This window comes from Mytilus galloprovincialis, chromosome 9, assembly GCF_965363235.1.
Source record: "Mytilus galloprovincialis chromosome 9, xbMytGall1.hap1.1, whole genome shotgun sequence".
NCBI classification, from domain to species: Eukaryota; Metazoa; Mollusca; class Bivalvia; order Mytilida; family Mytilidae; genus Mytilus; species Mytilus galloprovincialis.
This window is the reverse complement of record NC_134846.1, coordinates 35,308,955-35,334,688: the sequence shown is the minus strand read 5'-3', so window position 1 is coordinate 35,334,688 and position 25,734 is coordinate 35,308,955. Positions and strand designations below refer to the sequence as shown.

The 25,734-nt window shown below is 31.7% G+C and overlaps 1 protein-coding gene across 2 annotated transcripts in view; it reads right to left on the bottom strand.

Annotated features, from left to right (window-relative positions):
- The window catches only part of LOC143044902 (ionotropic receptor 25a-like), a 33,759-nt gene extending 13,985 nt beyond the window's left edge, over positions 1-19,774 (bottom strand). Inside the window, exons 1-3 of one of the 2 annotated variants that reach the window (XM_076217131.1) lie at positions 19,453-19,774; positions 3,514-3,666; positions 1,424-1,681 (exon numbers count right to left, since the gene is read on the bottom strand). In XM_076217131.1, coding sequence (XP_076073246.1) covers positions 1,424-1,681; positions 3,514-3,666; positions 19,453-19,543 — 502 coding nt within the window. In that variant the 5' untranslated portion in view covers positions 19,544-19,774. The remainder of the gene's footprint in view (positions 1-1,423; positions 1,682-3,513; positions 3,667-19,452) is intronic. The other variant, XM_076217132.1, reaches the window with a different exon arrangement.
- Positions 19,775-25,734: the final 5,960 nt, after the last annotated feature.

Below are 25,734 nucleotides of genomic sequence, written 5' to 3'. Positions count from 1 at the left end.
TTCAGGTGACATGTTTATGGCCTAATTAACACCTTTGATGGTCTTTAATCTGTTGATCGCTTTAACGGTGTCTTCCTCTAATGCCAACATTTTATATGTTACCTATTCCTTGAATGCCAACAAAAATATTTCAATGGATGTATATGTTTCAGTAGATGTTTTTATAAGTATTTAACTGTTATAAATAATTAGTAATTTTGATAAAATTGCAACATTTTATCACTTTTTGAAGAGAAAAATAGTAAATATTCGGGTTAAAATTATTCTGAATTTTCAAGAAGGAAAGAAAATGAAAACATTTTTATTAGTTTTTCTTTATAAAAATAAAATTATTTTGAGAATGGAAATATTTAGTAAGACAATGAGACAAAGACATTTCAGTTAAATACAATTATTTCAATCTAAAAAAAAAGCCTATTAGAGATTTTAAATATGAACTATATGAAGATTTCAATTGAACAAGACTTTTTTTAGTAATTAAACTTTAAAAACCACCAGAACTAATTAAGTAAATGCTGGAAACTTTACAAAGTATTAAGAAAATCAATTTAATCGGGAAACAAGAATTTCGATGAGTTACGATCATAATAAACACCTAAACATTATAATCTTATGAATCACTTACAATAAAAAAAAAATACAGGGTTTAGTATTAATATTATAACCCAAAAAATATCCGGCAAAAACTGAACAAAATAGTTATCTAACACGTGATACAAAGTTTCAAGAAATTCCATGTAGTAATGTAGTAGGATATTAAAGCAAACATGACTATAAAATATTGGAAAAAACCTTCAGAGACCAAAGAGGCTATAATTGTAGAATGTTTCTAACAATATTCACATATTGACTTTGTGATGCAACACTTTTCAAAGTTTCGTTTTAAGAGAATCCATATTTGTTCAAGCAGTTACAGCAAAAAATGATTTTCATCAACTTGAATTAGATTTACTTCCCTGATATTTACCTGCTCAATTAGTAAGATTGACTTGACTTTTGTTGGGATAACTACTTACACCTATTCCTCGAATGCCAACATTATTTTACAGGTAAATTGTCGGTAGATCAAAGGATGTTGGCATTCAAGGAATAAACCACTTTAACTTGGGTTAATTCGTGTTATCACTACGATTTACACGGGTTAATGTTTACTTTGCAATTTCCTTCAATCCAGACTATTTGTAACCTTCGTTTCTAAAGGCTTTAATTTTTCAATCATTTTTTTTTTTGAAAACTAAAATCCACGAATTTAAAAACCCACGACTGACATGTAAATATTGCTCAAACCACGAAAATTGATACCCACGAATTAAAGTGCTTTCACAGTATAACATTTTCAAAAATGTAACTAATAATGAATCGAAGTCGATACTTTTTCCCTAGTTCTTATTTTATTTGACGGGTTTTTTTTTAGTAAACTTACCAAATTTCGTATTTGTCAGTAGAATAACCTCTAGATACCCACTGTCGCTCATTTGAAATAACGACAAAGACATCTCAAGATATTCACGGAAACTGGGCTGTAAATAATATGTTGGTGTGCACTCCTCTTGTATGTTGGACGACAAAGAAACGAAGGATGTATTCGTCCATTGAGCCACATGACACATGGCCCCAGTAGTATCCTTCTCAACATCGATTAGAACGACTCCATTTGTAGAGTTAACCTTGTAAGCCAAATCTAAAACATTTGAAGTACAATTTTAATAAATCTGAATTCATTGTAGGGGCCTCTGCATCTTCGCTAGCCAAGGGTTACGATCCACTCCCGCTCTCTTCACCCTTGGCGGACTGAGATAAAATCGCGGAGACACAAGGTAAGGATTTTTATTGGTTGCAGTTGAAACTTGCTGCATCCAATCAAAAAGCGCCGAAAACATGATCACGTGTAAATGTAGAAAGTGTGTTTGTAAACAATTGCCACGTGTTTATTGTGCAACAAGTCTTTACATCCATAAACATGCGACTATGTATGTTTCAGGCACAAATGCATGAATTTTGAAGTATATTTTCGTTTCCGACTTTATCAAGTGTGTAGAACCTAGACGCTACCGTGTTTATACCTCCAAATTGAAGAGTTAAAATGCTACCATTGGTCAAAAATAGTTTATTCGGAATGGGCGTGACTTTAAACTTCTGATAGATGGCACAACATTGTTTTCAAAAATGTTGGCTTAATCTGCCAAGGGTGAAGAGAGCGGGAGTGGATCGTAACCTTTGGCTAGCGAAGATGGGGCCTCTGTGGTGGAGTGGTCTAAGAAGTTTATCTAATGTATCAATAGTCTGTTAAAGGGAAATTAGCTACGAGATAAACAATGAAATATGATCTTTTCGTTAATCATTTAGTGAAATTGAGAAATAATCATTCGCTTTTATCTGCCGGTATGGTTTAATTTTGTCAAAATAAGCTTATAAATATTGCTAATATATCATTTATTTGCAAGTGAATAATTTGACCTCACTGAATCCGTATTCACATGACCTTCGATTTAATTCAATAGCTAGAGATCGGTTATGCATAACATATTCGTGACCATCTAATGTATTAAAAGGAAAAGAAGATTTTATGCACATTGAAAGTAAAACAAGGTTAAACTATTTGGTTAACGAACTCACTCAACAAAAACTCATTATTATACAGATAAATCGATAATCAGTAACATATTTTAAACATATACTATGAACATAAGTAAAAAAAAATATTGCAAGTGTTCGCTAGCTATCAATATAGATATTCATGTGTATATCAGGTTATATGACCTTCGGCATTCTTCGGGGGTCAACTCGATGATTTATTAGATAGAATTTAGACTAAATTACACCCAAAAATCCTGATACATATTATCCAGTGCATACAAGTACATCGTAAATTGAATACATGTATTTTAGATTTTTTATAATTGGATAAACATTTTAATATACTATAAATCAAATGTGAGAATTTAAGTCAAATCGGTACGCATGATGGATGGAGAGTTGTCTCATTGGCACTCATACCACATCTTCTAATGTCAATAAAGCTGGCAGCTAATACCCCATTATTACTGAGATTTTGAGTTCGAATCCAGCAGGTGCCGGGTGCGTTCAACTTAAATCTTAATGGATATCCAGTGTTCCTGTCTCCACAAGAGAAATACACAAGAAAACGTACGCGGATTAATTGATTGTTGTAAAATGATCAGTGTCAAATATTACAAAACTAGACTTATTCAACATGTAACAATACTGCATTCTAAAAGTTGTAAATTTAATCAATCATCCATGTATCTGTTTGCCGATTATCCATTCGTGTAGACTGGTTAATTGCTGTTCACTTAATGTAAAATTCAATTATTAATAATTTAGTGTAATATAAATGACTATTCTCGTGGGTTTCAAATGAAAAATCGACGTTTGTATAGTGCACAACAGTCAATATACATATCTAAATATTTTGTACGTTAAATGTAGTATAGTGGTCTTTCAGAAAAGTGTATACTTGACCTTTTGCGCAGCGTCTATATTTAAACATACCATCAGTGAGATATGTGTCGTCCAGGACCAGCGTCGGCGTTTCATTGTAGAAATTTAGTGTTATACTGACTGAAGATGATGGGTCGGTTTGGTTGAAAAACGAATCTGTTAAATCTGAAAACTTCTGTAGGTTTTCTTCGTCAACGAACACTCCTACAAAAATGAATTAATTATACATTACTGTATTAAACATTTGTAATATTATACAAATATAGTCTTTCGATGAGGTCGATACAAAATTAATTGACCTGAAAGAAGTATATTGACTGAGGACGAATTCCGAGGTCGATTTATCCTGTATTGACCTCATACAAAGGCTACATTTGTTATATTATTAATTTCCGACCATATTTGTATCAAAATCGTCATTTGCTTTTGTAGGAATTTTAAAGATATTATATGGTCTCCTTGACAATAACAAAATATTAGTTGTTATTTCATTTACTTTTTTTGTTTGTTTGACATCTTATGTATTTGAAGATTTTGTACCTCAAATAATCGATCACAGATAATGTTTGTTTCAAAACGTTTAAACAATATCCCGAAATTCAGTACATGACGTCACAAAGTATATCGGTTTTTAGATATTCTAAAAATATCCATGCTTTTTGCTATCCGCCGTTTTCTCTCTACCTTCGAAAATATAGTTTAACATGTGACTATCCCTAAACGAATCAAATTTATCAAAATATACGAATTAATAATATATTATTCATTATATGCTCTTTAGTTTTGTCTGTGCTTTGGTTTAATCATAATCCAACAAAAGCACACTGAAAAGAAATATGTTAAAAGATGAGAAATGAAGCATAATTGCGAAACAGACAACAATCCATAAAACCAATCATAGATGTCAAGATTAAAATTGTGTAAGCGTTTTGTCTAAAAAACGAAAAACTTACATGTATATATGCAAGTTGTTCGGGAACCAAAGAGTATATATATATATTAAGCTTAGAAATGATATGTTAACACAAAATACCATGTTTGTTTACAAAGTTCAATGTCATGATAATTTACTTTATACTGCACTCGTTCTATTTGAGCAGTCAAAATGCGTTGACCGTATATTTCTATGTTATATACAGTCACTGACCTGATATCACTTTTCCTCATGAATATATAATTAGAAATTTCCGAAATTATAATTAATTATTCATACGACCTATTCAACCTGTTCTTTTTTCCAATGTATACAACTACTCAAACTTATTTCTTTTGCAATTTTTAGAAAAATAACATATTTCACTTGTTTTAAATATTTTTGGTTTGCAAACTATAAATTATTATGTTTTATGGTTATTGCTGATATTTTAGTTCACTCTCAAACTAATTCGTTCACCATGTACATTTCATCGTGTTGTATATTTCACCGCCCGCATGATATGAGGCCTTTTTATAAAAGGGAGAAGTTTCCAATATTTAAGCAAATAATAACATTATCACATTAAACAACAATTGAAAATTTTTTTTTTAGATTACAGTATAAAGACAATAATAGTGCATTGACTTGACATATCAACGATATAAGGATTCGGCCCGAAACGGTGAAAAAGCTCGGCAGAGCCTCGCATTTCCCCGTTTCTAAGCCTCATCCTTATATCCTTACATTGTCTATGTCTAACCTATTTGTTTATCATGCATGTTCCTACTTCATGATCAATTTATATATCATTTCCGTCGCTAGAACATTTATATGGCAAATTGTAATTATATTCTATGATGGTTTTTAAAAACTATTACGGTTTATCGGTAAATTACGTCATTAACTGAGAAAAAATATGTTGTAAACTAATATCGTAAATATGGCTACATACATGTATATGCAGATTACTTTGAGTATGGAACATTTCCTGGTTCATACTGTTGTTTTATTATTTAGTCTGTAATTGTAATCAGCATGACGTCACAACAATGCGCTTTCTGCAGTGTTATTGCTATATTCGAATTCGTTTAAAATATTAAATGTCGTACTTTAACAAATGTCCAATGGTACAATCTAGCCACAATGATTGTCTTAATATTCTGATTGTAAAAGACTTTGGGGAAATATTTATGTTAAAATCAAAATGCTCAGATAAAATGGTTGTAACCAAGGTTACTGCATCTTGGTTTACCGACCGTTTGAGACCCTCATGGTTGTCAATATTGTTAAGTAGTAGTATGATGAGTTTAATCGACAAGGTTTTGCATGTACTAAATTTATCTAACTCGGACTTCTTTTAAACTGAGCGCATTGCTAATTGTTTGTTTATTCTATATGGCTGGAGGTATAAGGGGAGGGTTAGGATCTCACAAAACATGTTTAACCCCGCCGAATGTTTGTGCCTGTCCCGAAGTCAGGACCCGCTGGCCTTTGTTAGTCTTGTATTCCATTCTCAATTTTATTGTACAGCCCGTAACAGAGTAGTGATCGAATTCGCGATTCTTTACCGTCAGAATAAGTTACGTTATCGACAAACTTATTTCAGAAGTGACATAATTTAATTTTCTTCATCGACAAAATATTTCTTGTCCAACGTGTAAGTTTTCATTGTTTAAGTCGAAGTTTTTTTAACACAGTAAAACGTTTTTTTATAATCAACCTCTGTCATTGGCATTTTCATTAGCTTCACACTAGTATTTTAACGGTAAAGGATCAAATACGGGATCTCCGAAATTTCTATCATTTGTTACGGGGAAATCATTATTCAATCGAACATATGTCTTTGTTCATGACACATATTATGAAATACAAAGGAGTTGAAATGATCAAATACTTTCGAACTGACGGAAACAAAAATACATAATCTAGAATGTGTGTTCTGTCATAAACAATGGCTTCGTCGTGCGAATCGACGAGATCATGTTACATGTAACTGATCTTAAGCTAGGTTCACACTGCCGATCAGATCAACTCGATCAAGCCCGATCAAGACAAATTACGTGATCGGGAGACTGGTCTGACTCAATCGACAAAGATGTTCGGGATAGTCTACCCTACTCTTCATCGATCTGACCATCTACCCGAGAGTTTTTGACATGTTAATAACAATCGAGTAAGGACCGAGAAGCAAGTCACTCGAGAAGAGATCGAAAATTCGTCGAGTAGCGGTCGAATTGACCTGGAAAGGATCGTGTATCGAAATACAACAAAATTTACGTTGTATTCCGACCAATCTCGATCTCTACACGATCCTTTCCCGATCAATCTCGATATCTACGTACTCGACGAATTATCGATTTCTTCTCGAGTGACTTGCTTCTCGGTCCTTACCCGAGAGTTTTTGACATGTAGTCAGATCGATGATGAGTAGGGTAGACTTACCCGAACATCCTTGTCGATTGAGTCAGACCAGTCTCCCGATCACGTAATTTGTCTTGATCGGGCTTGATCGAGTTGATCTGATCGGCAGTGTGAACCTAGCTTTAGCTGTAGAAACAGTTGGTGCGACCTCGATAAAATCTTTATCAATTTAATATAAGCGATAAATATTCATGACTACAATGATAATGAATTTATTGGAGTCACATCCACTATTTCTACTGTAAACATGAACTCGTCGGTTAGTGCAATGAAGACACTTTTAAAGATTGAGATTGTTGGTTTATTGTTTACACCTTCGAGGTATTAAAATTATTTCAGTGTTTATTTAAAGTTAAATTTATTTTCAAATCTCTTCTGTTTAAAATTGTCGAAACTTCCGTTTAAGATTTCTGTGGTAAACTATCTATTCTATAGTTAGGACCATTTTATAATAAATACCCTTTTGTACAATAATACTTTTTTTATAGAAGTATAGATCTGCTGGTTATAGATTTTTTTTATAACTTTCATTATTGTGACGACGCGCTATGAAATTCAGATGAATTTATAAATGAAGTTGTATATAAATTTTTGGTCATAAACACAAATCTTTTAAACAGTTCGACGAGTGCGTCAATGTTACAGTAGTCTGTTTACTGTAAGTTACTAAGCTTGGCCCGATTCATCTGTCATTTATGGAAACTAATTCACCACTTTCTGAGATATTCATTTTTATTTCACCATCAGACATGGAGCTACATTTGTAACTAAAGAAAAACTCTCAAATTCAAGAAATTTGAAATGATATACTGAAACTTTTTTATAATCAATTAAACGACTGCTTTTCTCAGATATGTGATTTTTCATGATCAAACTTTTTCATTGTTAACGGACATTTTGAGATATTTTATTGTAAAAAAATGGTGTTTTTTTTAAGAAATCAACATTCAAAATTTAGAACTTCATGAACATGTACAGGAAGCTGAATTATTGCACACCTATAAACTACTTAAAATTGTACTTCGATCTGTTGCGTCCTTAAAATGTTCTGACCGTTCTAAGATTTAATGTACGGAAATGTTTCGGTAAATTAAATTCAAATCCGAATTGAATGTTTATGACACATAAAAAGAGAAACCAGAATCTCTAGATGACCAAACGTATGTACCCGTTGGGGCGATTTAGAGCTTTTCAGAAGGAGTGAGATTCCACCCTTGTTGAAAGCCTTGTGGAGACCTGTAGATTTTTAAATTCCCTCCGTTTTTCTCATGGATGGAGTGTGGTCTCTCTGTAAATTACCCCTTATCTTTTCATTTTCCTATTTACCGAATGTTCCATGTGAAAATTTCCATTGGATCATATCTGTTAAACTAAATGTACAAAACAGGCTCAAGAAAAGGCGAAATTTCTTTTTCAAACCCGAACTAGAAATCTATTTTTTTCTAATATCGTCAATGAGTTCAGGCATGTGAAAAATTATATAATCACACACAAGAAAGAAACCCTAAACAGGCTCTCAGCAATACTTTTTACCTATTTAATATTAAGTAAATATTAACATTTACATGTATTTGATAAAATACAGATATAACAAAGAAACTGCCCGGTATCCGACGTAAGAGTACACTTTTTACTGCACGCATAGTCGGGTGCGTTCACTACGAGGACACTTGTACTCAACTACGCGTGAAGTATGAGTACAAAATCTTCCCATACAGCACTAGAAAAAAGTTTGGCATGTGAAACGGACGAAGACATATTCTAACAGAAGTACAAATACCAGTCCTCCCTTTTGTTTATACATATGAGAAAACATTTCAAAGTTATTGATTGAATTCAAATCCATCACACATACGGTACACATTGTAGTCCGAAAAAAGGACTTCATTCTTATCAAACACCTTTTTAATTGTTTACCAGTATATTTCATTTAGTTTTGGGTAAAATTGTAAAGGAAATGATACTATCAAGACGTCCTCCATAAATCTTTTTTTTTCTGTTCTGACTTTGAAGAAATGACTACTTTTCGCCCAATCGAAATGGTGCATGGACATATTTTGTTTCATATTATTAGAATTATTTTCAATATTATCGGTATTAAACTTGATTATCGACACATGAAAGTTTGTCAGCATTGTCAATCTTTTTAACGTTAAAGTACCAATAGTTCGGTCACTACTCAATTAAGTTTGTCGATAACGTAGCTAATTTTGACGGTAAAGAAACATCAATTCGATCACTTCTCTGTTACGGGCTGTATGTTTTTATTCTCTTTTTATAGATATAAGAGGTGTGGTATGTGTGCCAATGAGACAAAAGTAAACCATTATAGGTCAAAGTACGGTCTTCAACACGGAGCCTTCAAGTTGATTCACACCGAACATCAAGCTATAAAGTGCCCAATAAATTACTAGTGTAAAACCATTCAAACGGGAAACCCCACAGTCTAATATATATGAAAAACGAGAATCGAGAAACACTTATGAACATCATCAACATTTATTTCTTTAGTATGTTTTGGAGTAGAGTGACGTTCATTTTCAATGAACTGGTTCACATTTTTATTTAGGAGCCTGCTGAAGCCCTACTACGGGTGTTGGATATTTACACTGTGTTGAAGACCCATTGGTGGCCTTGTGCTGTTTTCTGCTCCTTTGTCGGGTTGTTGTCCTTTCTGTATCCATGGTGGACTTTTTCAATATTAGCAGTTCCAGAAAACAGAAGTTTAATTGTTGGTCTAACTGTTGTTGAATGAGTTATTGGCGCATGTAATGAATAATGAGATTGGGTTTGAAAGGAAAACAATTCAGTTAAAGCATGTGTCTTCAAAAATGAGTCGTTTAAACAAAATTGTGAAACCGATTTATTTTGATTCCAGTCTGGTCCATTTTCAATTGAGTCTTCCATAAATAATGACGATTTGGTATCTTAACTCATAGTATTGATGCGAGTTATATCTCAGAATTTGGCAAGATTGATCTCACCGAAAAAATATTTTGATGAACATGGCAAGACTGTTCTCACCAAATACAAATCTACACACATATATTCACTTTATTTTATAGATTAAGGAACAATGTTAGCAACGCAAAATTCAATTTATTTCCAGTTTTATTAATACCACATATTATATACACACAAACGTTGACTGTTTATTCTGTACAGTCGGTGATAGTCTCGCAAAAAAAAAACTATAGAATGTTGTACATCAGTGTATAATGCGTTTGTAGTATATAACATCTGACCCGTTTATATACTATTACAGTCATACCAAGTTGCAACAGGCAAATATATTATTTGGTAACCGTTACGATGTCAAAATGTCGACCTTGAAATGTTTGTCTCAGTTTCAATACCATAACCATGTGGAAAATAATTTGTACCGATCACAGCCCTGTAAATGTCTCAAATTTACATTATTTTAAGGGTCCTCCACCATTCTATATCCTTTGGGGACTTTTGTATGTAAATGACACAAACAAATAGATATAAAATAGATTTAGTTGTTATTTTGCTCTCAATCATAAAATTACGTCTACCACCCGCATAACAAGAAAGAGAGAGCATTAATATCAGTCCGGATACGGAATAACCCTTTCCGATTCCGGAATGATGCAGACACCAGTCTGTGAACTAGCAACCATTATTTATAACGAAAATATGTATATAACATCCTTTTAACACATTTCCAATTGCTATTCAAACACAAAAGCCTTAAAATCATGAGTACATGCATTCAAAGCTCTAGAATTAAAAGAGGTATAGAATAATTGCCAAAACGTCTCAAATTGAAAACTCTGCAACGCTGATTTATCGTGAAAATCAAATGAACATGTATGCAAGTAAAACATCCTAGGCACAACTAGTCTACTAACAGATTGAAACTCCCGAGGACTAAAAGTCTGTTAGTAATGAAAATCAAGCCTGTGGTTCTAAGTAAGACGTATCGATTTTGGTGCGTTCTATTTCTAATCTTACAATGTACAACATCATTAAGATTATTCAGAGAAAAACGTGTTTAAAAACAAAAGAGACACAAAATGAAGGAGGATATTGCAACCTTAAAAGTCTGTGTACACTCTTTTTATCAGGTACTGAAGTTTCAATCATTTGCAATACTTTGATTTTAAGAAGTAACGGTTATGTAAATAAACGTCATTACAACCTTGAACTCAGGATGATACTCTAATAGAAAAATTGATATGGATATTTCTATATGCATTATTTGATGTTGCATGTACATACCCATTAGGCTCTTTATTTCGTTTGACTGCAAATTGTTCAGTCATTCAAATAATGCTTAATGGCAATTTGTAAATCTCTAAATCATTGACTTATGAGATAAGTGAAATAATCTTGTAGAGATTACAAAGGGGAGATTTTCTGTTATTTACTCTTTGATCAATGACTGGTCATCTTATCTGTACTAATTACATGGAATTCAAACTAAGTTAAGAAAGCAAAGTTTTAAAAGCACGCGATATAGGGAAGTAAAGATTTAATAAAAAGGGCTTTTCTTGTATAATTTCCAAGCTAATTCCATAGTTTTCAAATAGGGCAATTGGTATGTTTCTTTGTTATCTACTTAGTATTCTAGAATAAGCAACCTTTTATCGAGAGTTAGGTCCGTTTAACATTGTTGGATACGAAAATATTACGTTTACAGATTAGGAGATATGCATTTTAAATATGTTGATAGCAAGCTTAAAGAATCGGGATTATAACAAAAACATATAAAAAATATATATTTACATGATTGTATGTATATATATATATATATATATATATATATAGAATTGCATCGCCGTCTCCAAACACTATCAACACAACAGGCGAAAACCAGGTTTTAATATGGATAATCCTCAATTTAATAACGCGATCAAAAATCAAAATCTATAGAGTAAATTGTCATGTCTGTAGAAAAATTGAGTAACATCAGATGTTTTTTTTCTGTTCAACAATCTGAAAAAAGCAAAAAAACTAAGCCTGCCATAAGTGTGAGGAAGCCTAAAAAAATCACACAGACCACAAATTAAAATACCAGGTGCATAACTTCCAATCTTGATTAGAAGAACATGTGCCTGTTTGGTTGAATTATCTCAAGCCGTTTTCAAAGTGTTGCGGATTTACAAAATGTGACACGCACTACGAAGACACAGGACGATGATCTGACTTTATATGTCGCCACAGCTTCGTTGTCGGTCGAAACGAAATATGTCGTACGAAACAAAATATGAGAAAATCATGCCACAGCATTATGTTTAGTTGAATTCAATTTAATAATCAATTCCCTTTGTCATATCTGCTCATTGAAAATATCAATAGTGACACTGAAAATATGTAAAGCATAACAACTGGTCAAGATAATGAATACATGAAGTAAGTAGGTTGACATGATATTGATGCCGTCGGCAAAACTGAAACTCGAGACAGAAAATATTTGAAGTGAGACATTGCATGACTCCCTATAGTGACGCAGAACAAATGTGTCGATTTTGTAAAAACAATAGAATAAATATTTGCCAACTTACAGATTAAACAATGTAAATCGGTGTAAGGTCTTTAGGGTGTTATACATATATGTAACTAAAAGCAATCGAACAATGCTCGTTTCGTATATCTAAGACAGCTTTCACATTTTTGTTTTTCGTACATTAGAAGCATACAATTAGGCATTCAATTGATAAATTAAAACACTCTATTATCATATTCTCATATTATAATGCCAGTATTTCATAATTAGTCGTATGAATAAAATTGATCGCAAGCTTAAGTATATATATCTCCAGAACTGTTCATACCTTACGTATGAATGTAAGTTAAACGATGACACGGGGTCCAAGTATTAGGTATATATTAGGTACATGCCAATATGTGAACTATCTCGTTAAAAATCAATCCAAGAGATTCGTCCAATGGGGTATATTCAAATCTTGAAAATATTATCTCTTCCTAGATATGTTAGTTATAGTTGCCACTGGACTTCAATTGAAATGTTCGTAATAGTTGCCACTGGACTTCTATTGAAATGTAAGTAATAGTTGCCACTGGACTTCTATTGAAATGTATGTAATAGTTGCCACTGGACTTTTATTGAAATGTTAGTAATAGTTGCCACTGGACTTCTATTGAAATGTAGTAATAGTTGCCACTGGACCTCTATTGGAATGTGGTGTAGTATACGCAATTGAGATGATAAGACAAGCATTTCTGTGATTGTTGATACATTTGCTAGAATATTTGCCTAAAATATATTTTAAGTATAGCTTCTAGAAATAAGATGATGTGGTATTATTACCAGGTAGACAACTATCCTTTATAGACGATGTTTGCAACTATTGGTAAATGAGTGTAAGGTCCTTAGGGTGTTATACATATATGTAACCAAAAGCGATCGAACAATGCTCGTTTCGTATATCTTTCAAGACAGCTTTCACATTTTTGTTCTTCGTACATTAGTAACATACAATGATGTTGATGTATCTGATGCTCAGTAGTTTTCGTTTTTTGATGTGGTTCATAAGTGTTTTCGGTTCTCGTTTTCTATACAGATTATACCGTTGGTTTTCCCATTTGAATTTGTTTACACATGTCATATTTCGGGCCATAATATAGCTTGCTGTTCAGTGTGACCCAAGGCTCCGTGTTGAAGACCGTACTTTGACCTATAATTGTTTACTTTTAAAGATTGTTACTTGGAGAGAGCTGTCTCATTGGCACTCATACCAATCTTCTTGTATCTTTTATTTTAAATTATCAACTGCTTTTCATATTACGTATTAACCAAGAATATTATAAATCTTACGTGATATTTATTCTCCTAAATATTTCTGTACAAGGTATCCAAATGATTCCAACTTAATTATCATTTTTGGAGATAAAAGGTTAGCTTTCAATTATTTGGAGTGACGCTTTGACCATCATGTGAATCTGATGTTTCCGGAGTAGAATGTATCTATTTTATATAAATATTTAAATTGATGGGTTTATTAATTGGATTTGTAGATTGGTTTGCAAATAATAACTCGTATTTGTTATTTTATTTCTAAGTATCCTAATATCTGTGTCTGGAACAATCATGGTTATATTATAATGCATTTGTTTATATTTATCGGCTACAGGTTGTACATTTCTTTGAATGATACTTCATCAACATGTTTGACAAAGCTTGACGACGTTTTTGATTCATTAGATGATATAAAGAAAATGATAATTATTAAAAATATATAAGATAATTCTTTTGTGTATTACTTTTTATATCTAAAAGTAGCTTTTCATCCAAAGTACAGATGAAACACATATCCAGAATAAGTTTTAAAACGACATGTACATTCATAATTTGGTTTTAAAATCGTGTAGGGTTCCCTAGAACCCTGTATTTCTCGAGATGTAGTTAGTGTAAAAGTGTAAGGTTGACTGTTAAAAAAAAGAAAGTGCATTTATTACAAAAATACAGTCTTTCTTTAAATCAAACTTGAAAATCAGTCTTGAAAATTAGTTTCTGTTTAATTTTCATTATAATACACCATAGTTCAAAAAAATTGATCTTTCTTAGAAATTTAATTCCAGACTGTCTGCATGTTAATGATAATCACAAAAATCTTTGTTCATCAATGAGTAAAATACTGAATAAATCGAGGAAGTTTTATTAAACACAATCATGGGTTGACAAGGTCATTGATATCTAATAATCTTCAACACCAGGCGGTGTGCAAACAAAAAGGACCAAATCCTTATCCAGAAAAAACCGGAATCATTATGTTGCTCTCGATACATGTATTGTCTTTAATCATTAAAAAAAGTTATTGATAACTGTAAAGTGTAACCTTAAGGTGTAACACCACTAATTCGGGCCCGGCCAAAAAGCACATACTAGAAAGTAGTTCATATTTAACACAAAATAGTTCCTACGCATGAGTGTAACTTTCAAAATATGTAGGATATTTAGGTATTTTTGGCATCAAATGAAAGCTGAAGGACTGGTGATAATTTTAGAACACTTTTGGACTTTTAATTTTAAATATTAAAAAAACTGCACCAAATTTTAAAAAGAGGGTACCTTTTGTCTTTTTGTCAGATCTGAAGTACCTGTTTTGGTACATCCGAAGTTCCGGGAACCAGTTCTTTCTTATATGCCATTAAAGGTATGTTGATTTTTTTCAGTACAAGACACCATAAAGTGTTGCTTTGGCATGCAATGATTGCCACTTTATTTGAACTTAAGGTGGTACCCAACACTTTAACTAAAATTAATTTGGCTCGTTTAATTTTCATAAAATTTTGTCAAAGTATTTACTTTGAGACTTTAATAAACATATACAAATTTAAAAAATTTTGAACCAACCATTTTGTCAGAAAAATTACACTGGTTATATAGCAATTTGACAAACACCAATTTTGATCATTGTGAAGCTTAATATGAGGCAGGCATTACCTGTGAACGGGGACGAAGTCTGTATTATTTTTTTTTTTTAATTCAAACATGTTGATAAAAGAAACGGAATTACCGTAACGTTTCCGATATTTGTTCTGTTGTTAGGGATTTAGTTGTGACGTCATATTCAATGTAAACAAAGAAACGCTGTTATCCAGGTAACGTTTTTTTTTTCATATCAAACAATTATTAAAAATGATTGGGTGTTGAGTTCCTTCCTATATTTGTTGATATGTTGATAAATATACATTTTATTCAAAGTCTCATGCAAACAAGACCGGAAACGGAAGAAGACCGGAAACGGAAGTAGATCTGAAAAAAAAGTTAACGATTTTGAGTTCATTAGTAGAATGAAAAATTCGGGAAATTTTCCCGATTTTTTTTTTTTATTATTATTGATTTTTCTACCGTAATTGGGGACTTCGTCCCTATAATATTCCTTTTACAACACAATGTAATTAAAACGTTTAGCTGATTTACAGAGTTATCTCCCTGTAGTATTAGGTACCACCTTAAAATGAAAGAAATGTGCCTGCTTGAAATGGAGGAATTTAACATAGAAAGCAATGGGACCATGAATTAATGGTGTACTTCCTTAAACTGTATCAAATGCTTTCTTTTTTGTTGGTAACCTTATCATATGTAGGTAGAACAAGACAAAGTAGAAAAAAAGTATTGACACTGTCGATTTCACAAGGAATATTGAAAACACAGTAATATACAGATACAAAGTTGACAAAAGCACAATGTCATTATTTTATTTTACACCTTATCAAACAGATTATCATACGCAATACACGTGGGATAGTGTCATCAGGTTCAAAAATGAAAAATGCTGGAGAGCAAACAAAGAAGCTAAACGACCTGTTTAAAAAACAACTTCAAACTTTATCTTTAGAAGTTGCTTTCTTTGTTTAAGTACAATGACACAAGTATTAATCTGGAAATTTGCATGCAAAACGCACCATTTAAATTATTAATAATAAATTAAAAAACAAGCACTACCTTCTTGATGGATAGTACTCCCAAGAGAAGACAAAATATAACATACATAGCTGCCACCTTTTAAATGTTGTCCTGGTTTTATTTTGTAACAAGCATTAAATTTTTTTTTACTTAAATCAAATAGTAAAATGCCTATAATTGCTAACAACAACTTCATTTGAACTTTGATAGATAATTGTCTCATTGGTAATCACACAATATGTACCTCCCTTATATACAATTCTACGTGTGTTACCCTAACTATATGAGATATAACCTCCTTGATACTGTACCCTATACTTTCTTCTTAACAATAATGTTATATGCTAAATGAATTTGATTTCCGATTCATAGAAAAAAATGTCTGCTCCATAGGGAAATAACCTTCCTCTCCACGTTAATTTGTCACAGTTTTAACCAGATTCCTCATTTTTTTTTTTTTTATATATTCTAACACAAACGTTAACCACATTATTGTATGCTCCATAAACTATGTAGCTATTTTAATATCTTCCTATTAAAAAAATCTGATGATATTGTTGGTTATTAATTGAGTTGTTTTGACATTTTTTAATAACTTGTGATCGTAATATATGTGATACATTTGTTAAAGGAAATTGATATCGTCGGCACGGAATTTGTCAATAAATCAAGTAATACAATGGTTCTGTTAATGATGAGCATGTAATATTAAGTATTACATCTTATAAACAACAAAAATAAAAAATAATTGTTAGTATTTATACCATTAGATGATGGGATAGGAGGAAAGACATTTTGTTTTAACGAAAACTCAAACCATATTACAAATAAACTCATCATAGATACCAGGATTGAAATTTGTTATTTACGCCAGACGCGCGTTTCGTCTACAAAATACTCATCGGTGACACTAGAATTAAAAAATGTTAAAAAACTAAATAAAGTACGAAGTTGAAGAGCATTTAGGACCAAAAATACCTAAAGGTTTTGCAAAATACAGCTAAGGTAATATATTCCTGAGGTAGAAAAGGCTTAGTATCTCAAATATTTAAGGTTTTGTTAACAGTTAATTTTTATAATTATGAACATATCAATGATAACTCAAGTCAACACAGAAGTGCTGACTACTGGGCTGGTGATACCCTTGAGGAATTCAAACTCCACCAGCAGTGTGATCGACCCAATGGTTGTAAATAAACTCATCATAGATACCAGGATTGAAATTTGTTATTTACGCAAGACGTGCGTTTCGTCTACAAATGACTCATCAGTGACGCTCGAATCAAAAATGTTAAAAAAAAACCCAAATAAAGTACGAAGTTGAAGAGCATTTAGGACCAAAAATTCCGAAAAGTTTGAAGAATATAGCTAAAGTAATCTATTCCTGAGGTAGAAAAGCCTTAGTATTTTAAAAATTCAAGGTTTTATTAACAGTTGATTTATAATTATGAACATATCATTGACAACTCAAGTCAACTAAGAAATGATGACTACTGGGCTGGTGATACCCTCGAGGAATTCAAACTCCACCAGTAGTGGGATCGACCCAGTGTTTGTAAATAAACTCATCATAGATACCAGGATTGAAATTTGTTATTTACGCAAGACGTGCGTTTCGTCTACAAATGACTCATCAGTGACGCTCGAATCAAAAATGTTAAAAAAAAAAACCAAATAAAGTACGAATTTGAAGAGCATTTAGGACCAAAAATACCTAAAAGTTTTGCAAAATACAGCTAAGGTAATCTATTCCGGAGGTAGAAAAGCCTTAGTATTTTAAAAATTCAAGGTTTTATTAACAGTTGATTTATAATTATGAACATATCAATGATAACTCAAGTCAACAAAGAAATGATGACTACTGGGCTGGTGATACCCTTGAGGAATTCAAACTCCACCAGCAGTGGGATCGACCCAGTGTTTGTAAATAAACTCATCATAGATACCAGGATTGAAATTTACAAACTCATAAATTGAAAAGAAACTGACAATATCTTGGCAAAACAACAAAAAACGACGAAAAGACAGAACATATAAACATAGTTTACAACTATTCAAGTAAAAATATAAAACAACACGTTTAATAATTTATTGCGTCCGAAGCGCTTTTCTGGATTTACCTTCATCAGGAACGCTCAAAGCCAAACATTTGCAATCCGAAGATGTATAAGTACCGAAAATCGTTGAAGAGCTATATGTTAAAAATACCTAAAATAAATAGCCAAATTCATCTAAAGCCAACTTTGCCTGAGGGAGTTGAAACCTTAGTTTCATAATAATTTCAAAATTTATAAACGGATAATTTATATAAAAATCGAAACGAATGCCATGATAAAAGGCTTCATTAGAGTTGGAATTGTTTACACAACAATGACATAATCTAAGGTATATTGGTATTTAGATATTTAAAACCCATATTTGTATCATTTAACTTGGAATTCGAATAAACCTTCGGTATTCCACAAAGAAATAGGAGTCAATTTTAGAAAACATAACAATATAAAGGTACATAAACATGTATGTTTTGTTTCTTGTTTAGTCTTATACACCAAAACTTCACAACTATTCTCGTATATCTTTATAAGAATAAAGAACAACCATTCTGTGTATCAGCAATACAGATTTGATGGGGAAAAAACCTCAACAACTGTCATTCCCATAAACAATACACAAAAGTAGCAAGTAATATATACACGTACATTGTCTTCATTATTGTGGTCGTGGGAAATAATGTCAAATGCGAAGACTATTTTGATCTGAGAGTCACTGGTGAGTTTTCTGTAACTTTGAGAACTAATTAGTTCAGTAGATGCAATAGTACCTTAAAAAATTGAAGAACATTGAAACATAAATTGTGCTCATTTTTATTCTTTTTACCAAAAAAAAAATCCGGTAGCCGTTTAGTTTCAAATATGAAAACAAATCTGTACACAACTAATTAATTTCTAAAATGAATTTATTTCAAATATTGTTGATGGATTCTAGTACTCTTGAGTTGATTAATTCAAAGACTAAATGTATCAATTATTGCACTTAATTTTGAAATACACAAAATCTGTCATCCTGGACATCTATAAAATATTGTTTGGATTTCTTTGAACTATACATAAATTGCGCCGTTTTTCTTTATAGCTTAATTAAAATATAACGTAAAAATGTTTAGCTAATATTTTACTATCAAACTGTTGAAGTAAATCATTTTAAACAGTACTGTTTAGTTATAGGGATTTAAAGTCAAAATAAATGTACTCACCAAAGTGTGCAGTGTACTGTGCATTGCAGAGATATAAGAAGCAGGTGTATATACAAAGTAAATATTCTTTTGTCTTCAACATTGATGCCATCTATCCATAGTCCGCTTTTTGTACATGGAGACTATTAAGTCCGAAAACTAGTGGTTCTAAGTAGATTTTCAAGACCAGAATAGAATTCATTTGTTGATATTGTGAATTACATTACATGGAGACCTAAATCCTACAGTCAAATCTTCAAAGCCGGAAAATTCCGGTAAGTTTTCAATAACCTTAATCCGATTCCGAACGCTGAAATAGCACATCTATCATTAAGTATTTTCAATAATTTTACCTGGTTATTTGGAATCAATAAATTACAGGTATGCTCACTTCCTTTGTTATGTCCGCTAATTAATTGCTGAAATAATAATGAAATATCGGAAATATTGTCCGCAAATACAAGTGGTGCCGGTGATCGTATTTGCTTTTATTCAAATTAAATACACCAATAAACCTTTTATAAATTCAAGACATTTCATTGTATTTTTTTCCGTAAATGTTAAATAATTTAAAACAGTAACCCATTTTTTTATTTTAAAGAAGACAATAATTTAAATTCTTAATTTTATAAACCTTCTTTTTACTGATTCAAGAAACTTTAAACACTAAGACAAGAGTAACCAAATTTTAGAAAAAGTTATCATGTATATGTTTTCATAAAAAGTTTTCTGACAGTTGTTTCGAACACAGACAAATATTTACCTTGTGGAATAATTTCCTTGACTGCTGTGTTTGGTTTAAACATACTTAAACAAATACTACTCAAAATTAATAATTCATATGTCACACTTTCAATAGTTTTGATAATGTAAGAGAATAATACAGATCTCAAATAGTGCATGTTATTAAAAGTCTTTAAATCTAATATCATTAAGTATAAATATATATTTATTTTAAAAAAGAAGCGAAAGATACCAAAATGACACTCATAGGTTAAACAGACAACACCATGACAAAAAAGAAAAAAAACTAATTAACAAACATATTTTACAGACATATTACGTATTTGTTTTTCGTTCATTTTTGTACATAAATAATTAAGGCCGTTAGTTTTCTCGTTTGAATTGTTTTACGTAGTCATTTTTGGGCCTTTTATAGCAGACTATGCGGTATTGGCTTTGCTCATTGTTGAACGCCACACAGTGACCTGTAGTTGTTAATTTCTTTGTCATATAGGTCTCTTGTGGATAATTGTCCCATTGGCAATCATACCACATCTTCTTTTTTATAAACAACAGTTACTGTTTACAAATCACAACATGGAAAATGAAAGACTGAGAAATACGAACCCCATCAAAACCGGGGTGATCTCAGGTGCTCTGATAATTAAGGAGATATGGCAGGACAGCAAACAACATGATACAAAACACAACATAGAAAACAAAAACCTCAGAAATACAAAAAACAAGGGATGATCTCATGTGATCTGGTAATTAGGAAGAAATGACATGATTGTCAAGATAACTATCAAGGACATAGTAAAACGGATGAAGATGTACGTAAAACAGTATCATGTCACTGATGTGCAAAATATTTACCACATTAAGATTACAAAAAGGCTCTTGAATAATGAAAATAACACTTTTCTGTATTTCTTTAAGTAAAATAAAAAAAAAACGAACTCCGACGAAAATTCAAAACGGATAAGGTAATGGCAAAATCAAAAGCTCAAACAAATCAAATGAATGGATTACAACTGTCATATTTTACTTGGTACAGGCATTTTCTTAGGTAGGAAATGGTGGATTTAACTTGGTTTTATAGCTTGCTAAACCTCTCACTTGTATAACAGAGACATCAATTTACATTATATTGACAACGATGTTTGAACAAAACAAACAGGCATAATATGTAAAACTATAATAAAAAGAAAAAGAAAAAAAGGGGTACAGCAGTCAACATTTTGTATAATCTTACTCACTATCTTAAGCAGAGCAAGATCGTTTAAAACGAATGAAAATATGGTAATTCAATGATACATAAATCATTTTACCAAAACAGCAAAACCATTATAATTCTGATTTGGCAGAAGGAGTTCGAACCTTAACTGATTTTTTTTTTTAATTTTTAACTTTATCAACGGAAAATTAAAGACAATACCTTTAAATATCATTTTTATTATTTATTTTTAGAAAAACGTAATTAAAAAGATATTGCTATTAATATTTAAAGTACATTTAGGAGAACTCATTTTTCTACATCCTGTCAATACTGTTTACTTATAGTTTGGTATTGCTCAAGGTTATGCTTGTCTAAGTTTATTTATTATGTCTTTAAACTTAATCCGTTGAAGGTGTCCTGATTCATACTTTTGTTTTTATGAACATTATTGATTTATTATTAAGTAGTGGCTTTGAACTAGCTTTCAGAAAATGTGAGTACTCTTTATAATATTTAATTACGGTCACTTCATTTCAATTTTGGTGGATAATTGACTCATTGACAATCATACCATATCTCCTTATCTTTAAACTGAGATAATGGTACCCTCGGATAGTGAAAGTCAACAATCAGTGGTAAAGACTCCGTGTCAGAATAAGGAAATTGATTGTCTTTGTCCGAAGTTGTTTTCTGGAATTACCTTCAAAACTTATAATCAAAAACACCAAAAAACGCAAAGTTCTGGGAGTCCTCGCAGTTACTGAAAACTAGTTCAGACAAAAAAAAACATGTGTATAAGACTAAAACCCGGTTCTTGAAACTGCCTTGGAGTTGTAGTCAGATGCGAACATTACTCCACGAAGAACTACCTGTGACATTGAGAAGCAGAACAGCAATAAAAGCGCGGTTGCTCTCCTTTTAGTTTCGTCAATTTAGTATAGTGCACTATACCAATATAAAAAAGAAGATATGGTATGATTGCCAATGAGACAACTATCCACAAAAGACCAAAATGACACAGACATTAACAAATATAGGTCACCGTACGGCCTTCAATAATGAGCAAAGCCCATACCGCATAGTCAGCTATAAAAGGCTCCGATAAGACAATGTAAAACAATTCAAATGAGAAAACTAACGGCCTTATTTATGTTAAAAAAAATGAACGAAAAACAAATATGTAACACAAAAACAAACGACAACCACTGAATTTACAGGCTTCTGACTTGGGACAGGCACATACATAAATAATGTGGCGGGATCCCCACCCTCCCCCTAACCTGGGACAGTGGTATATTAGTACAACAGAAGAACGAACTATAAAAATCAGTTGAAAAAGGCTTAACTCATCAGATAGACAAAAATGCAAGTGGACGTGGCCGGGTACTTATACATCCCGACACAAAAAGACACAATGAACAGATCTGAGAGTACTCGCAGTTTTCTGACAGCTAGTTCAAAGCTACTAACAACTAATAAAAAATCATGCATCTAAGACTAAACTATCAATCTGTACACATCCAACATCCAAAGTTTTCCATTAAAGAAATTTCTTTGTGTAGTTGATTTTCTTTTCAGTTTATCAAGCACCTATCTAGAACATTCCTGTTAAATAGTGCAATTCCCTGATTTGTGCATTCTTAACTTATCGTGAACAATAAATAGTAATCACATTTTATAAATATAATATTAAACTTAATGAAAATCGTATATACGCTCTGGTTATTGTTGTATTCAATGTTAAGGAATGAAATATATAAACGAGGAAACTATAAATTTCGTACTTTTAAAAACGTTAGAATGTGGAATCAACTTTAGTACAAGATTATTGGTATTCATCTACGTATGTGTCCTTGGCCCTTTTTTATATTAGATTTGAGCGTTCCTGATGAAAGTAGACCTAGAACGGCGATTTGAACTGACAATGGATTACATGAACGATCGTAGAAGGTTACATTTTATTGGTAAATATAAACCTTTCACATGCGTTGGAAGCATTTCAGTTGAATAAAAGTGTATCTGAAACAACGTTGGTGTTCAAGGTACCAAAGCGGCATTTTTCCAACCTTTTTCCTGTCGATACTTTTTTAGTTTTTATACTAACAATGCTTACAGTAAATAAACTTAACTTTTTCATTAACAACTTTGTTATTGATAATATATATATATACCACCAAGATTGTTTTATTCTAGTATGTTTTTTAAATTAACACACTGCGTAGAGAAGACATATAAACAAAAGAAACTTTTCGATCATTTTATTGAGTAAAGAAACGCAGACGTCATCATCGTTGTGTTAAAATGGCAATATATGACATGGTTTTGAATGTTTGTTATACAAATTAATATTTCCATATCAGGTTTTTTCTTATTATACATGAAAGTAAAAGTATCATTCAGTAAATTTAGTACCAACATGTCTATAAATGACAAACTTCTTTTCTTGAATTTATAAATTGAAGAAAATATCAATTCAAACATGTAGAGAAAGTAAAATCACAAAAAAACTGAACTTCGAGGAAAGTCCCTAATCAAATGGCAAAATTAAAAGCTCAAACACATCAAACGAATGGATAACAACTGTCATATTCCTGACTTGGAACTTTATGTAGAAAATGGTGGATTGAACCTGGTTCTATAGCTAGCGAAACCTCTCATTTGTATTACAGTCACATCAAATTCTATTATATTGACAACGATGCGTGAAGATAACAAACAGACATAACATGTAAAAATGTTAAATATACAGCAGTCCACATTGTTTTATTTTCATATATTCCTTGTCACTTATCTGCAATTTTGTTTCAGTATGAACGCTCTTAATTCGTTAAAAATTGACACATCCTCCAATGTACAAAACATTAATTTATTTGTTCCAAGCATCTAACCACAAGCACCATGACATCTTGTATCACAAATTTTATAATATCTCATTTGAAGTGTTGAATTCTTTATCGAATAATATTATGATTAATCGGTTTTGCAAATGTTAAAGTCGGTCATTACTCAATTGTTGTGAATCAATTGCTCCTTTTCAATTGTGTCTTAAACTATTATATTATTGCAAATAATATCGAAATAGATTACTGTAAACAGATGGAATGGAGTATTTTGAGATCATTTTAACCACGAGATTCCGTGGTACGTCCGTACAAAAACATTGATTTGGATTTTTAAGGAACGTGCACTCTCAAGTTGTAACCCAACGAATAAAAATGAAATGACATTCAGTTTATCTCAAAAATTGATTTGCAAATAGTATACCATTAGGGAAAATACATTAACGTAACATTTGGCATTTTTTTTGGTGAACATTTACTTTTTCTAATTACAAAAATGTATAATCACAACAGTGTTTACTCTGTCACATGTTCGTGTGACTGTCGTCTTTACGGCCTATCACGAAACTGCATGCCAATCTGCTTAAAATGTAAGGTATCAAAATTCAAATCACACTCTTATTTTCGATTCCTTGACGAATTACGTCGCTTCCGGTACCTAATGTCACTATGAGTTGAAGACACGAATCTAATGTTGCAATCAACGCCAAACATGATTACTGAATTGTCCCTAAATACTAACTGGACGTTAAAATATTGAAAATTGTGTAGCTGGAGAAGCTACAATAAAGCGAAAGTAACTTCATATAATATAATGGAAAATTATATTTTTGTAAACTTTTTTTGGCAATTGATGTATATAAACTCATCAGTGATACCAGGATGAATTTTGTACTTACGCCAGACGCTCGTTTCGTCTACAAAAGACTCATCAGTGACGCTCGAATAAAAAGATGTTGAAAAGGCCAAATAAAATACGAAGTTGAAGAGCATTGAGGACCAAAAATTCCTAAAAGTTTTGCCAAATACAGCTAAGGTAATCTATTCCTGAGGTAGAAAAGCCTTAGTATTTCAAAAATTCAATGTTTTGTAAACAGTTAATTTATAATTATGAACATATCAATGATAGCTCAAGTCAACACAGAAGTGCTGACTACTGGGTTGGTGATACCCTCGGGAATTAAAACTCCAACACACTGGCATTGGTCCAGTGGTTATAAATAATTTCATCATATATACCAGGATTGAAATTTTATATTTACGCCAGACGCGCGTTTCGTCTACAAAAGACTGGAATAAAAATAATGTTAAAACGGGCAAATAAAGTACGAAGTTGAAGAGCACTGAGGACCAAAAATTCTTACATTTATTACCAAATACAGCTAAGGTAATCTATTCCTGAGGTAGAAAAGCCTTAGTATTGCAAAAATTCTAAGTTTTGTTACTTTTTAGAGCTTTTTAGATCCAGACGAGAATAATTTCTTTTAAATAAAGTTGCAGTACAGCTTTACCATGCTAAGA